General features: G+C 39.5%; 1 protein-coding gene across 3 annotated transcripts in view; it reads right to left on the bottom strand.

Moving 5' to 3' along the window:
- Nucleotides 1-477: 477 nt before the first annotated feature.
- Nucleotides 478-16,135, bottom strand: part of prkcq (protein kinase C, theta) — a 37,033-nt gene continuing 21,375 nt past the window's right edge. For 2 of the 3 annotated variants that reach the window (XM_063500978.1, XM_063500980.1), the window contains exons 5-18: nt 12,792-12,972; nt 12,665-12,696; nt 12,499-12,584; nt 12,018-12,147; nt 10,121-10,230; nt 9,484-9,613; nt 9,223-9,392; nt 8,072-8,245; nt 7,873-7,964; nt 6,673-6,735; nt 6,444-6,582; nt 5,184-5,372; nt 4,878-5,006; nt 478-4,518 (exon numbers count right to left, since the gene is read on the bottom strand). In XM_063500978.1, coding sequence (XP_063357048.1) covers nt 4,360-4,518; nt 4,878-5,006; nt 5,184-5,372; nt 6,444-6,582; nt 6,673-6,735; nt 7,873-7,964; nt 8,072-8,245; nt 9,223-9,392; nt 9,484-9,613; nt 10,121-10,230; nt 12,018-12,147; nt 12,499-12,584; nt 12,665-12,696; nt 12,792-12,972 — 1,784 coding nt within the window. In that variant the 3' untranslated portion in view covers nt 478-4,359. The remainder of the gene's footprint in view (nt 4,519-4,877; nt 5,007-5,183; nt 5,373-6,443; nt 6,583-6,672; nt 6,736-7,872; nt 7,965-8,071; nt 8,246-9,222; nt 9,393-9,483; nt 9,614-10,120; nt 10,231-12,017; nt 12,148-12,498; nt 12,585-12,664; nt 12,697-12,791; nt 12,973-16,135) is intronic. The other variant, XM_063500979.1, reaches the window with a different exon arrangement.

Below are 16,135 nucleotides of genomic sequence, written 5' to 3' on the forward strand. Positions count from 1 at the left end.
TTTTCCAGCAGAGGGCGACCTGACCCCAGTCCAAATATTGCTTGTATCTTATGTAGAATAGTGTCATCCTCCCTGAGCAGACAGAGCTACTGTCTTTGGCTCCTTCATGTTGCCAAGTAAACAACAACCCAATCTTTTTGCAAGGTCAGTGTAAATCTTAACCCTGTCTCTCCCAAATGTTGTGTTACTCATGCATATTCAGATTATTTGTCAATATATTCAAACCAAGATTGGTATCAGGGATCTCAAATCTATAATTGTTAAAGCAGCAGTACGCTGGTATGTTTGAAGGAGTATTGTATATAGCAGGGGAAAAAAATCATTTTACATTTTGAGAATATTGAGTTTAACTTCAGTTGAAGCATTTTTGAGATAAAGCCAAAATATCCGAATGCTTTTTTTTCCTTTGTCATTTTCATTTTATTTTAAATATTTTTAAAAATTGAGGAACCTGGAATGTTAGGCATCGGTATTAAAAAATTCAGGCTGGGGCAGCAGTCGTGTGATGTATTGAAGGAGGACCCAAGTTGCAGACAGCGGCGGTAATGCGAGTGAATTTTATTTACAGTGTGGCAAGTGGCAAACAGGAAATGAGGAACAAGCGAGACATAAACTAAACTGGGAAAGCTAGTAACAAACAAAACCCGAAACCATAACTCACAGAATAAAACGCAGAGAAAAACATATGGAGGTAACACAGGGGCTGAGGAGTAGAGAATGAAGACCAGAGAGACGCAGACTGTCACCAAGTTACACAGAATAACACAGACGAACCGACGAGGAACACAGGCAGGTACACACTATAAATACACACAAGGTAATGAGGGAATCGCACACTAGAGGGGAACACAGCTGAACCTAATTAAACACGACGAGACACAGACCTTCAAAGTAAAACAGGAAACTCACAAACAGTTTTACAAACAAACTCAGAGACACGACCAAAGCACAGAAGGGAGAACACTAAAACACTAAGAACTAATACAAAATAAGTTTCGGCACAAAACAGAAGATGTTACTAAAATGAAACACAAAACGCTGGGTCACCGACCCAGGACCATGACAAAAAAATCTGTAAATAAAGTCAAACTTTTAAGAATAAAGTTTAAAGTGGAAATTTTTAAGAAAAAAAATTAAATTACTTTTTTGAGGGTAAAGCCAAAATTTTGGGAATAAAGTTTAAAATTGGAAAGTAAAACTATAAGTTTGAAAGTCATGTCAAACTTTGGTCTTGACTGGTGATGCATTGGTGGAATCCCACTTCTAAGTTTGTTTTAATGTGAAGGATATTTTCCTGTTTTTGCAGGTAAACACAGTGTGATAATAAATATTAGTGCTATCACTTTTCTCAACATGTTAACATTATGTCACGGTCCCCAGATTTAATCCTTGTTTTGTATTTCCTTCTTTGTGTTGTTTATGATTTGGATTTTTGGTTTTCATTAATTCCTGAGCATTATGAGGCTTTAGTACTTGTCATGTTTTACATTTGTGGCGTTATTAGTCTGTCTTTTCCCCTTCTGTTCAGTTCATGTATGCGCCGGGAATACTTGTTTCAGTGTGGTTGTTCTTCATTTCCTGCTTTATTTTAATAGTTGTCTTTTGTGCCTTGCATTTAGTTTTGCTTCCTTGTTTTGTCCTAATTAGTTTCAGCTGTGTCTTGTTTCCCTGGTGTTTTCTATCTCCTCATGTGTATTTAAAGCTTTAGTTTTCCTTCAGTTTTTGTCAGTGTCTGTCTGTTCCTTGTCTGTTTATTAACATATTCTAAAGTTTGGATGTTGTTTCACTCGGACTACTACACTTAATTAAAGGTTTGTTTTCGATTATTTGTTTGGCTGTCAGTCCTACATCTGGGCCATCCGTAGCACCTTAATGGAAAAAAAGTGCCTCTGACATTCTTTCTTAGGTAGTCTATATTTAGGACTGAGTGCTAAAATAATTCAGCCATCAGTTGAGTAAATGTCTGTAACAGCGGAAAATATGGTAAAGTTTCAAATTAAGTGGAAAAACTGAGATGGCTATTTTTGTTAACACCTCTACCTCTGGTCTCTATCATTCTGATGTGACACTACACGACCGAGCAGTTTTCATGTTGTACCTCACCGAAACAAACACATTTAAAAAAAAAAAAAAAAAAAAGCCCACAATGTGCACACTTTAATGAACAGAATTCACAGTGAGGAGAACATCAAAACTACAGTATGCAGGGAGTAGCTCATCATTAAAACAAAACTCCTGAGATACAACAGGAAAACACATGTAAACAATAACCCAGTTATTAAACCTCAGTACATTAATAGATCTACAACCAAGTAACAACACAGCATATCAGATGAATTATATAATTTATTTACATAAGAAAAAAAAACAGACAATAAAATAAAAAATAAAAAGGAACAGGACAAGAAAACTAAGTTTCCATTTGGTTAAATCGACTTTCTCAGTTTGCTTTACTTGAAGACGTTAACTTCATTAAACTATTCTGAGGCACCATAAAATCACTACAAGCACATTTTCTATTTAAACACACAGCCCATTAAGTAGGAGGCCTGTACTACCGAATAACTTCAGCTTACCGTATCTGTCTTCATTTACAATAACACTGCAATCGAAGGTAATTATAAACTGGATAAGCCCACTCAGGGTTTCCCACTGTAGCTATTAGCATCTTCACAGGACAGCATATGACCAATGACACATGTGGACAGATCTACCACTTTGAAAAAGTTGAAAAGATCATTATACCAGCAGCAAAACTCCATGTTTTATTAAGGAAGAATAAAATATACTGTTAGAAAAGTCTGGAGAGTTAAAGGCTGTACTTGTGATTATTACTATTTACCCTGTTTCCGTTACCAACAATAGATGTATTAAAATGTTCTAATGTAATTAATCATGAAATAATTTGTGTGCAAAAAGACGTTAATCTTGCTGCTCTAGGTCTGTTGGCAAGACATCACCGTGCAGTAATTAAAAGTTGAAAATTACAATAAAATTAAGCCTATAATGTTTTTGTTTTGTTTTTTTAAACAAAACATATTTCCATACAACTTTCATCCTGACCATTTCAGGTTGTGGAAAAAAAAACCAAATATGAAAAACTGTAGGAGAAGATGATTCACGGTAGGACACATTTTTTAGATTTAAAAAAATCTCAATGGCACATAAATATCCGGCTGGACTTTACAATCACTTGAAGGTTAATAAACCCAGTTTACTGGCCAAAGGACTGAATTAATTAGGCCTCAGTCGGGCAGGCTTAGAGGTCAGTCACCATCACCCACGGCAACCACAGGTCACTCGGTAAAAATGTATTCCCTGACCAGTTGGCGATGGTTTGCTGGAAGTTGCTGGCTGTTAGGTGAAAGTGGTTGCAATGAGGTATAGGGTGTTGCATTAAAAACCTTGTAATTACTGTGGTTACTGTGGCCAGTTTACATAAAGGACACCAACTTGCCTACAAACTCTCTGAAAAGGGTGATATAAACAGTTCTGCTTCAACTTTTGCTTCAAGTAAAAGTTTGAAGCATCTTCAGTGCAAACTACGGATGAACAAAGAACTTCATCCGAGAGGGAGATTTCTGATCCAACACCTTTGCAACCAAATTCACAAAGCAGCCCCTCCCCAGTTGGTTGGAGATTACATATTTTTCCCTCAGCGAGCTTTAGCTGCCGGTAAGTACAAGGATTTAGTGCGCTATTGTTTGCAGAAAAAAGCAGGAATGAAATTGTTCCTCAAGATCTGATTTTCTTATTGATGCTCGTCGTGGAAAGACAAGAAATATGAGTAAAAATAATTAGTACGAGGGCTCTTCCAAATCTAACATGATCTGGATCAGGTTAGGTCTGTATCATCTGGCTTTGGTAAGATGAGAACTGGCTTCCTGACTCCATATAAACTAGACTTAAGCCTGAAGTTACCTTGCTAAGTCCCAAATCTAGCTTCACAGTACATGCCTCGAGACATGGAAGATGCACACTTTCTCTCTTTCTTTCTTTTTTTTTTTTTGAATATTTGCACATATTTGCACAAGTGTGCAATGTGTGAATAGTTTTATGACAGAATAAAACCAAACCAACTGCATGCTGTCAGAATAACACTGTAAGAAAATGTATGCCTTTAGTCAACTAAACTCTAAAGTATCAAAGTTGACTCCAGGTACATTTTAAAGGTATTTGTGTGAAAGTTAAAGATCCGGTCACAGTTCGGTTGTATCGGTTTATACCCCTTTAGTGGTTAGCATCATCATGTATGTGAGTTTTGCCACATTCGGGTTCTACAGTAGGTTCCAGTTACAGTCACTGCTGGTTGTGACTGAGCAGCGTGTTTGTAGATTGTAGCCATTTTTTGTCCGGTGGTCAGCGTGCTGCAATCCGAACCATGCCAGGATTAACGAAGGAGAAGTTTCTGAACATCGTCTGGTCTACGCTGTTGATGAGCGTGCGGTCGGCACACGATAGTCTGGGCTTCTCGTTGATAAACTCTTTGTCGAAATTACTGCAGTCGCTGGCTGAGGTCTGCGAGGATGAAGCAAATATTTAATTACATGCAATATTTCATACACCAGCGAGTAGATTAACAAGTAAATACTGCAGTACAGTGATTTTCAAAGGCTGGGCCGTGGTCCCCAAATGGGCTGCGAACAAACTTAAAATAAGGACAGTAAGGCTCTCGATGCAGACTCCAGTCTGCAAACACGTACAGCAGTCTGAAGTTCGAAAATAGCCACTATAGTCAATTACTGTGTCGACAACTTTCTAGATGATATTTACTTTCACCCGTCGGCCGTATCAGCCAAACAGCTTTTACTAGCTACCAGTTTTTAACTGAGAAAATTAGTGGATATGTTGAGTAAGTGGTTCCCTGTTGTACTTACTATAGTTGGTGTGAAGGGTGCCGGCACCTGCCGTTGCTCTAAGGCGTTCCAGTCTGTGCTGCTGAAGAAACTGTGCTGTCTGATGTTTCCTTTGATTCCCAGCCGCTCCTCAGGTTCCCTCACAAACAGCTGAAGCACAAACGCACAGAGGTTTAGCCATAGGGCCCCGAGAGCTATATGTATGCATTTAATGAACATACAGGAAACTCAGTAAGAATCAGTTTCATCAATTTAAAGACCAGATCCTTGCTTTCTTTTCTTCCTGCTTGATCTTATTTAAACTGGCCACTGAAGCACTTGTCTGACCTTGATGAGTATGTCCTTTGCAGGTTTGCTGAGCCAGTTGGGATAAATGGGGGTGTCTGTCCGTATGGACTGAAACAGCTCCTCTTCATCGCGGCCGTGGAACGGAGACTGACCAATCAGCATCTCGTACAGCAGCACTCCAAATGACCACCAGTCCACAGAGCTGTTGTACTTCTGACCCAGCAGGATCTGATACATAAAGATCACACAAACTGGTAAAATGAACAAGTTAAAGTGGGTTTTTCTTATTTTCTGTCATGCACATACTGTTACAATGGCAGATGTTCACATTTAAATGGCCAGAGTTTTAAAGAATGAGGTCAATAACGTTTGAAAATAAGTCCTTATCAGTCAGATCTTGGGTTTTAGATTGCTCTAGATGTCAAACTAATTTTACGTCCTTGGTCACATACAGCCCACTGTGATCTTTAAGCGGGCTAGACCAAGGAAACTCCCCTTTTCTGTCTGTGTAAATAAGTTTAACCACACACTAATTGCCTTAGATATCTTTGTATATAAAAAAGAAGTGTAATTTTAGTATATCTCAGTTTTTTCTATATGACAGAGAAATGCTGCAGTATCTGTCAGCACGACTTTTTGGGACTGATTTGTAAGTAAGTAATGTGTAAAACTGCAGAAGTAGCTCACTGCCCAGAATATCCTGTAATAATAATAATAATAATAATAATAATAATAATAATAATAATAATAATAAGATTGTGGTAAAAATGTTTTTTTTGTTGATCTATTGCTTTGTTACGCTGGAGAAGTCTGACTGGCCGTGGGGGAGGTCTTTATCAGCAGGAAAATCTGTAAAACTTGCAAATACTGTTAAAAGTCCAAAATGCATGTGCTCATTCACATTTTCCAAAACTGTCTAGTGAGCTGTATTTAATCTTTTTGTGGCTGATTCTGGTCCCTGGGGCCATATGTTTGACACCTCTGTCCTAGATTGTCAGCTTACAGTTTTTTCTACTCTTTAATATTTTAAAATGTGGTTTAACTTGTTATTTTAAAGGGGCAGCTTAGAGGCTTATTTCACTCAGGGGCTGCACAATAGCCTGTATAAGAAAAGCTACTCTAACAGAGTCCAAATATAAATGTACAGACCTAGCATCAACAGCCCTCTTTAAGACGTCTCTAGAATTTAGACGTTATGCGTATCACTTGGTGGCCAGGTGTTGTTGATTGATCCTTTTAATCAAAAGGATACCAGTTTATTACAACATTTACATTACTACAGCATGCAAAAGATGTCACCTCTGGGGCGATGTAGTCTGGGGTCCCGCAGAAGGTGGAGGTCCGTACGTCATCCTGCATGTTCTCCTTACACATGCCAAAGTCTGCTATCTTTATATGACCATCTGAGTCCAGCAGCACGTTGTCCAGTTTCAGATCTCTGCAGAGGTGCAAGAAAATGATTCCTCTTGGACTATATATTACATGCCATGAATTTCAGTCCTGTTTCTGGCTCTCACTGAGTGCCTACCTGTAAATAATTCCTTTAGAGTGTAGAAACTGGAGCCCACAGATGATCTCAGCTGCATAGAAGCTGTAAGGAGACACAGATGTATGTGAGAAGAGAGGATAAAATTCACAGGAGTGATCAGATTTAGGCCAAACTAGGTCAATCTAGTTGAAACTCTGAAATAGACAAAAAAAAAAAAAGAAAAGAAATCAACAAACTTAAAAGATAATTATGTCACAGAAATAAGGATCACATGTCAACTGTATATAGAAATTAACATAAGCACCATAAAAATCCCCATAAGAGACTGTAAGTTTGAAGCCTGAGGGGGGCCTTAGCTTCTGGGGTAGTCATTTTTCCAGGACTGATATCCATGCTTTACTAATGCAGATAGATTAAAAAAATAACCAGTGGCTTCCAGATTGTATATCTGTAAGCCCCTTTATTTGCTCTCTACACAGACTATTTACCCACGTGTAACTAAAGGATGCTAAAATGTAGAATTTGCACTAAAAATGAAAACCACTGGCAATCTATAGATAACTGCAGATAATATGTTTATAGAGATTAGATCTATTAAAACCAACTGTGACGAACAAGAAAACAAGACCAAGAAACCAAGGACAATGCACGGCCATTTGGTAGCAAATTCTCAATCCCAAGTGGTTACTTGTACTTCAGTGGTTAGACGCACTCTAACCACTGAAGTACACCAGATGTTTGTCTGACGCATGTCTCAGTCCTGCATCAAGTCACACCACAGGCGTGTCAGAAGCAGAACATTTAGTCTGCATTGGGTATTTTATTTTGAAAATTGACCACATTCTCCATCCTGCTTTTATATCTGACTTCCTGCCCTCATTGCCTACTCTGTGTAGCAGCTTCTGGGATGCTTACAAATGTGGCGTCGGGTGTATTCAGGGGTCAATCAACTCTTGCTTTGTTGTCTATTTTTCACTAAGTTGTACTGTAATTTCCTAAATGAGTGTCATTTTTCTATTAAATATGATGTGAAACTAGTGATGGAAACCAAAAACTCAATTAGAAAATAGTTTAATGAGGTATATGGACGTTTTTCCGCCCCCATGCTGGTAATGATTAATCATACAGGTTAAAGGCACATCTGCAGTGAAGGCACTTTTCAAACCTGGAGGTTACATCCAGACCCAAACAGTGCAAAACTACAGTGCGTCACTGTGAGAGCTGCGTCTTTTGACTCACGTGGCTCTGTGCAAGTCAAACTTGTGGCAGTTTTGGATGTGGAACATAAGATCCCCTCCATTCAGATACTCCATGACGAAGAACAGGTTTTCCTGGATGTGAAAACACAGAGGTCAGGGCTATATTTGTTTCCAGAGAGTTATTTTCAGTGGCTACCTACTTGCATGCAGTGACTGTGCAAGCGTACATGGGTCATCACCTTAGTTTGGAAGGTGCAGTAAAGATGTGTAAGGAAGGGATTTTCCCAGGCTAGAGACAAAACCCTCCTCTCTACCATGGTGCACTCAACATCATCATCCATCAGCACCACATCTTTCTTCAGAGCTTTCACTGCAAAAAACTCCCCGCTCCTTTTTAGCTCTGCTAGAAACACCTGGAGAAGACGAAAGACAAACAAAAACCTTTTAAAAAAAACGTCTTCAGTTTGGACATATAGAGTTGTAGCCTGTTGCCCACTCATTTACCATAGCTAGCTCTATGTGTTGCAAAGACTTTGAAGTAACAAGAAGTAGGTGGTTTTCAGTGGAAACTGGCTGCACAACACATTTGACCACAAGCCTCAGAGTGCTGTATGAAGCCCGCCATGCTGTGTGCATCTGCTAGCAAGAATGACTAAAATATGATGCTTTGACACATTTGCAGAAAACGCTTTCCCCTCACTGTGTTCTTATAGAAATTCCACTAAGAAAAGGGCAATAATTTGTTTTTGTTGCATGCAGTTTTTATTCTCCTCCAAAGGGAGGGAGTATGTAATCACTTCTGTTTGTTTGTCTCTTTGTTAGCAGTTAAGCATCCACAGTTTTCAAGATATCATGTTTAATTTTTTTGTGATGGTAGATACCAAAAACAGCTCGGGCATATTCAGTTTTGATGAAAAGGTCAAGATCACACCAAATGTGAATGTCAGTGAAAACTTTAAACCATGTCAAGTAATGTATCATATGAAAGAACACGTGGAGAGCTGTAAAACAAATTCTACATTTTAATACGACGCCCTATGATGTCACAATAACGCCATAAAGTTCACAAATTCACGCACTGCACCAATATATGTTAAAACCTCAAGCTTATAGAAGATTACAGCAAATTCTGCTCCAATCATATGGGTAAAGATAATAAAGCACACCATTTTAGTATCTAATGTTTCAAGGTCATAGGTCAAAGATCAGACATCTGCATGTTGTAATAAAAGGTTTTACTACAGCCCTTGCCCTTCGGGGGAGTTGTGCTCTTTGAATGCTCTTGTTAATATGTTGATATATAAAGTAACATGACAAAGATGCCACATCTTCATGCACGCTCTGCTCCGTGCTTTACTTTTCCTCTTTTGAATCAGATCGCCTCTGCTACCTTGCCAAAGCTGCCTTTCCCGAGCATCTTGTGCAGGGTGAAGTCGTCGATGGTAAATTTGGGTTGGTGATCTTTCCTCGGAACAGCGTACAGAGGCTCTTCTGGCAGCACCTCGCTGACCGACCTGCTGAAATCTCCTGGTCCCTCCCATGAAACACCCTGATAATCTGCTACAAGAAGCAGGTTGAGAAACACAAATGAGATAAAGTATGCCGTATGTATCCCTGCCTAGCGGAAAGGCACATTTTAGAAGTTGCATACCTTTGCTTGCAGGTGTAGCTGTGGCTGGTAAACCCATAACTAGCCCGGATGGAGCTCGCACCACTCCCGGCTGGGCAACACTTACAGGACCTTCCCGACCAATAATGTCACTGTCTCTGGTACTTCTCGCCTTAAAGGAAAAGGTAGATCTAGTTTCAAAATGAAGTTTTCCACAGTAAAATATTCCTTAATTACTAATATTAATCTGTTTTATTTGCTTTAGTTTTTCTTATGTTATCTAGTGTTACACAGTCTTATGTTAGATCTTCTCATTAAACAAAGTTTCATATAATGAAGTCTTCCTGTTACATGTGCATGATGTCACAGAGATGGAATATCTCGTGCTATTCAAGTCTTCTCTTTGCAAGGAGCAATCAGAAAGTTGGTTTAAAGGAGGAGAAGTTAAAACCAAGGATGAATTGAGGGGACGTCACCAAAACTCAGTATCAGATAAATCGGGATTATTTGGATCTGTGAATCATGCAAAGCTACTCCGCAGGAACTGAGGAGAGCAGGTCCCTTTTAAGAGGTGTTTAAGTCACTAAAAGCAGCATATAAACGAGGAAACAATTGAATTAGTTGAAGGCATTTCTGAAAGACTGCACAGCTTCATGTACCGAAGGTTTGTTTGTCTCACCTGCTGCTTGCTCTCGATGACTGCCAGAGCTTCAGCCATCAGTTTCTGGTTGACCCCGCAGAGGTTAGCTACTTTCTTTTGGCATTTATGGTGGACGTTCATGCTGCATTCTGCACAACATCAAATGCAATATAAACTCAGTTGAACACATAAAGAACATTCAAAGCAGTGCAAGATGGCAATATTTACACTGTTATTAGTTACTGTTATTAGCAAAAGGTTATGTATCAGCTTTTACCTCAGAATGGGGCAATATTAAAATTTATAATGACAATGACAGAAAAATGCACACTTATATGTGAAAAATGTTGCTAAAGAGTCCAATTTCTTTTTCACTTGATCCCTTTTTTTCATGTCACGCGTTCTTTAATGTTTGCACATGTTCCTTATATAACTGTGCTGTTTCTTAGCAAACTCTCACACATCCACAATAATAATTTTTCCCATCCCTAACCCCTCAGTCAGCTGGCTTGTACTGGAAATATGATTAATTTCACAGGGAGAACTTTATACTTTGCACCTGCTGTGGCAGCTGCACTGTGCTTCTGTTCAACAGGCCAACACATGCAGCGCATATTTATGCTGGGAAAGGTTTGAACGCCCGCTGTTGTCTCAGCTACTGGAAATATATCGAGTAATGCTGTGGATTAAATGATCATATCTATGTGGTGAAAACCATGTTTTATCAAATTTTGTCAAGTTACATATTTCAGATAAAGGGAAGTGAGCTCCATAGTTTGCTTGCTGCATGTGTTTCAGAGTGTGTTGATGGTATTGTGAAGGAGTAATATAGCTGTGCCGAACCAAGAAACCCCTTCATGGTAACCCGTGAAAGCCACTGCTGCAAAATTCTTTGACGAATGACTCTTTCTGCCTAGAAATTGATGATTCGGGCCTTAAAAGTCCAAAATAAGGAAACATTTGCAATGCAGCGTAAGCCATTTAAAGCCCACAGATATCTGCATAATGTTGTCTAGAACATTTAATCTTTTGGCAAAGGGGTTTCCCTGCTGCTCGGCGGTTTTCTGATCAACTGAGTGTGCTGAAAGGCAGCTCCCAGAAAAACGGGACTAATTTTAGAGTCAAGAATTAAAAGACTGAATACCACAGAGCTTGTAACTTCAGTCAAAACTTTACCATTTTAATTTGCTTTTTGTGACTTAGTCTTGTGTCTCAAAACACAATTTTTGGTAAAGAAGTCAAAATACCTTCATCCAACTAATCCCACATGACCACTCCTCTGTCAAACACATTCAACCCTATAACGAAGCACCAGAAGTTTGGAGAAAATGACATCTGTAAGAATGCCATGACTGACCGAGATCGTACCATCGGGATGCTGGAGCAGGGTGTTGCCAGAGCAATGAGTCCTCTAGACTCAGCTGAGCTATAGTGCTTTATTTTGAATGATCCATCCATGCAACCAAGTCCAGGCTGCCTTAAATTCTTCCAGGGGGAGACACTGACACATTCCCAAACCAGCCTGACCGTGTCCTGGGTTGCTGCAGGGTCTCTTCCCAGTATAACATGCCTGAAACGCCTCACGTAGGAGGGGAACAGGAGGCACCCTGGCCAGACGCTTGAAGCACCTCAACTGGCTCCTTTTGATATGGAGGAGTAGAGGCTCTACTCTTAAACGACCATCAGTCTTAGACTTTAACAGTATGCAAGCATCAGTTTTACTTAACCCTTAAACCAGGAACTTTCAGTTCCTAAACTGAGCTTGAAATAAATTTAATGGCGTGGTGTTGCGTTATGAAAAATAGCTGTTATGACACTGTCTGTGGCTTTATGTCTGTGATGTCACTGCTGTATTTTGTCTTACCCTGTAGACATAAAAAAAAGTATAAAATCATACAAAACAAACAAACCAAAACAAAAAACTCCCGCCTCTCACCCTCACATTTGAGCCCCTGCTTGGCGAGCCCCCACAGCAGAGTCCCGCAGTGCTCGCAGAAGGTGGGACTTTTGTAGTTGTAGACTTTAAACCTGTGAGGCATGTCGATCTTGAAGCGCTCCTTGTGGATCTAAAAACACATCGCACACAGATTAACGCGGAAGGCGTCAGTAACCAAACACCTCTCATATGTAAACAGCGAGCTTTATTTATTGGCGTTAAATTCTCTCATGCTTTCGTACACATGAACTCTCGCTGACATGGAGCTGAGGAGGAAGTGAAACGAGGGGAAGATGAAGACATGAGAGCCGAGCGCCCGGTGTGATGATACCTTGGCACAAAGCAACTCTTTCATTAGTAAGCATCAGAACCACAAGCTTACACATTTCCTACACGCTCTGTGTCACCACTTGTGGAATTTTTGTCGGACTGGAAGAGATGTGCAGCGTCATGAAGCAAATCATGTGAAGCAGACACTCACCATTGTTTCCTTGCTGTTTATGGCTGAACCAGTGCATTTGGCGATAACTTTGTCTATGCATTTTTTGTGGATTGCTGCATTGCACTCTGAAAGACAGAAAATAACCACGTGAGGAAGAGTTACAAAGGCTAGTCGGTAGATTACAGGACAATGAACCGACACTCACGTCTGCACTGGTAACCCTGCTTGTTAAGACCCCTGCAGTGGAAAGAAAGAGAGAAATGAAATGACTAATACAATTGAAAAAAAAAAGACTAATGTGAAGATTTGTGACTTCTTGGGTTTTTGCATACCAAACAAACTCTTTGCATACAGAGCAGAAGGTTGGCTGAGGAAAGAACGTCGCGCTGAACTCGTGACACTTGACCACGTGAACTTTGGCCTGCTTTATGGCGCCGCGTCGCTGATGGAGGGTGAACAGACCCTCTCTCTCACGCTCGGACTCTGGGTCTCCGTCCGTGTGACCCACAGCATCTGAAACACGTATTACAACTTTAATTTCAAAGAAGAAAAAAAACCAATGGAAAAAGGTGCAGTTTTATTCGGCTTCTGTGGACAGAGTGGTGAGACCCCGCTAAGAACACAGGATTTCACAGCAAAGTTTCAATTTCTCACCTCCTGAGATGTGTTTCTTACTAACAGCAGATTTTATGTTGAAAATAAATCTTTCCTTGCAGTCCCATTTCAGCATTTAAGGCCTAGATTTCTTTTATTAAAGCTACTTTCACTTACTCTCATGTTATAAGGGGTCGCCACAGCAGACAGCCTCACCTATCTGAGTTGACAATAGCTTTGGTTGAAAATTCATTTCATGTTGAATTTTTTTAAATTTCACCTCAGTTGACTGATTATACAATTTGTGTTTATGAACAGCTGAGCAGGAACAGCTGTTTTAGTAGCTTGTGAATGCAGATTGTGGACTTTATGTGTACGGTTTACACTGGTTGTTGTTTGTAAACTAACTTTTGGGTTTGGGTCAGGAAAAGATTTGGTTTGGTTAGCTAGCAGCGTTCTGTGGTCACCTGAAGTTTGCGTGCAAGATGCTGACTTGCCTGCATGCACTTGACCACTACTCCACTAAATGCTAGTCAAGGTGTGAAAAGTGCAATGCAAGCTGGACCTTTCACCTACATTTGCATTTTTTGAAGCATGCTGGTCGCTGTGAGCGAAACACGTTCTGTTTCTGATTTGTGTCTTGTTCAAGTTTCACTGCTGCTCGGTGCTCAGTTGGTGAGTGTTTGTTTATTGTCCAGTTAATCTTTACTTTAGTTTTTATTAACAACATCGGAGAAGCGGGCTGGACATTGTTTCCAGGGAATACATTTCATGTTTAAGAATTCTTTTAAATCTTTTTAGCGATTAGAAAAAAAATGTGTTAAAGAAAACATTCGTCGAGGGAAGAGTTACAAACGTCCTCCTCTGAGGCGCGTTTCTCAGAGTAAATGGCTTCAAACTGTTGCTTATATTTAAAAACTGGTTCTGGTGATATCAGTCTGTGCACATGGACAGGACACTGTATTAACAGCCAATGGGTGAGCAAATTGGTTGCTAATAAAATTGTTGTTGGATTAAAAAAAACAAAAAATGTGCATTTAATTTCTTTGTTATCAATAAATCGTATTTTTTTTTTGCTTTGTAATCGATGATCTGATGGGACCTCTGTTGTCTTTTCCACTCAGCTTGTGTTGCGGTTTCTACCGTCATCAACCATCATAGTGTTTGGTATTAGATCAAGCACAGTCATCGTCTATGACTAAAAACCGACTGACCCAAGCTCAGTATGACTTTCATGCTTTGTAAGAGAGCAAACATGCAGAAAATGATCCTAAAATGTTGAATTATTCCTTTAAAACTGCTTCAAACACTGCATGTGACTTTGCTTCAGCTCAAAATGTTACATTTCTGTGATTATCCTTCAGTTAGAGACAGGAAGACACCAGTATGTGTTTGCTCGTTGGAGGAAGTGTACCCATCACTATGCCACCTGTTGTTCCCTGCAGTGATTTCCTGTTTGCTTGGTCTATATTTACAGACACACGAGACAGCTTCTTACTTCTACTTCTCAGTGCTTGGCATGGCGTTAATGTCAGGAAGGCACCAGTGAAAGCACAAAGCGCCTGCACAACCAGCTTACAGCCAGCAGGGGGCAGACGGTCAAAACTCTTATTTTTAGCTTAAGAAAATCTAATTATGATGAGACACTTACGGGTGCGCCTTCGAAAATGAACATTCACAATCACTTTCCTATATTTTTACACCTACTTGATTATTAATAATCCTCTAGGACACAGTAGCTGGCTGCCAGCTACTTGTTTGTATGCACAAAAGCGATGAGCACGCCACTTTTGGCATTTATACAGGAATCTCATTAATACTGAGAATAGAAAGGGAAAAACAGGGTAAGACAGAAGTTAAAACAGCAAAACACAAACCAACTGATATTTTTAACACACCTGCCTATTTACTCGTAAAAACCTTCAAATAAATAATAATTTAGTGCATATTAAAGTTTAGCGGACCTATGTACATAATTCTAGAAGTGAAGCTGATCAACCTGAGGAGCACATAAAGAGGGACCAGGTGAGAATTTCACAATAATTAACTGCAATGCAAGAAGGCTCTCTGTGAATGCAGTATATTTTAAAATGATCATTCTCATCATTTCTAATTTTATATTATCATGTCACTCTTCTGCTTTCTTTACACTCTGACAAGCAAAGACTAAAAAGGTGAGTTTTTTCTGATATCAGGCTCCTTTAGGTCTTTCATGATCAAACTTAACTGTCATCTTTTTATACAAAAGTTGGTGCTCTGACACACACAACAGCCGGTAAGCGGTAACTGTCCCTTTTTAGAGACCTACACAGCTGGCAGAGGCGTAATTTACAGGTTTAATAGCCAGGAGACTTTGTCTCGTGTCCCACAGGGCACCCTTTGTTTTCCACTTTGTCATTCCTTGCTTTTTGTTGTGGTTAATTACAGAATAATGCTGACATAAATGGAAAAAAATATACAATAAACTTTTGGTTTTCAAAATAATAGATATTTTTCAGGGTAACAAGTTAAAATGATTTGATTTTGTTGTTATTCTTCCTCATGGATCATAGAAGGAACGGTGTGAACAGGTTTTAAAGTGGGATTTGGCAGGTGGGGGTACATTAACAGTCTGTACAGACTATGATCAGGTGTCCTGTAATGCTACACCCAAACTCAATGCTCTTTGTGGATATAACCAAGATATAAGCAGATGTTACAGAAGCTATATGGCTGATTTCCAGCCCGTAGAGACCAGTGAGCTTGTGCAGCAGTCTGGAGCCATCTTTCATTTTGTATATTTTGCTATGAAAACGGGAAATAGGTGTAGAGATTTACTGAAATGTGTGTAAACCTACACGGCAACACAGTGTAATAGGAAAACAGAGTTTTTAAAATGTTAACAAGCGTGAAGGTCCATATTTTGGTATTCCTTGGTTTTCCTTTGTCTGTTTTTTTATGCAGGTGTGCTTTTACTGCATTAGCAGTGTGTTAGGGACTATTGTCATGCTGAAAAATGAAGCTGTTGCCAATCAGACACTTTCCAGGTGGTACTGCATGGTCAAGTTACAAGGATTGGACTGAAAAAGAGTGAAAAAGTAGC

The sequence above is a fragment of the Pelmatolapia mariae genome, linkage group LG17 (genome assembly GCF_036321145.2).
Source record: "Pelmatolapia mariae isolate MD_Pm_ZW linkage group LG17, Pm_UMD_F_2, whole genome shotgun sequence".
Classification (NCBI taxonomy): domain Eukaryota; kingdom Metazoa; phylum Chordata; class Actinopteri; order Cichliformes; family Cichlidae; genus Pelmatolapia; species Pelmatolapia mariae.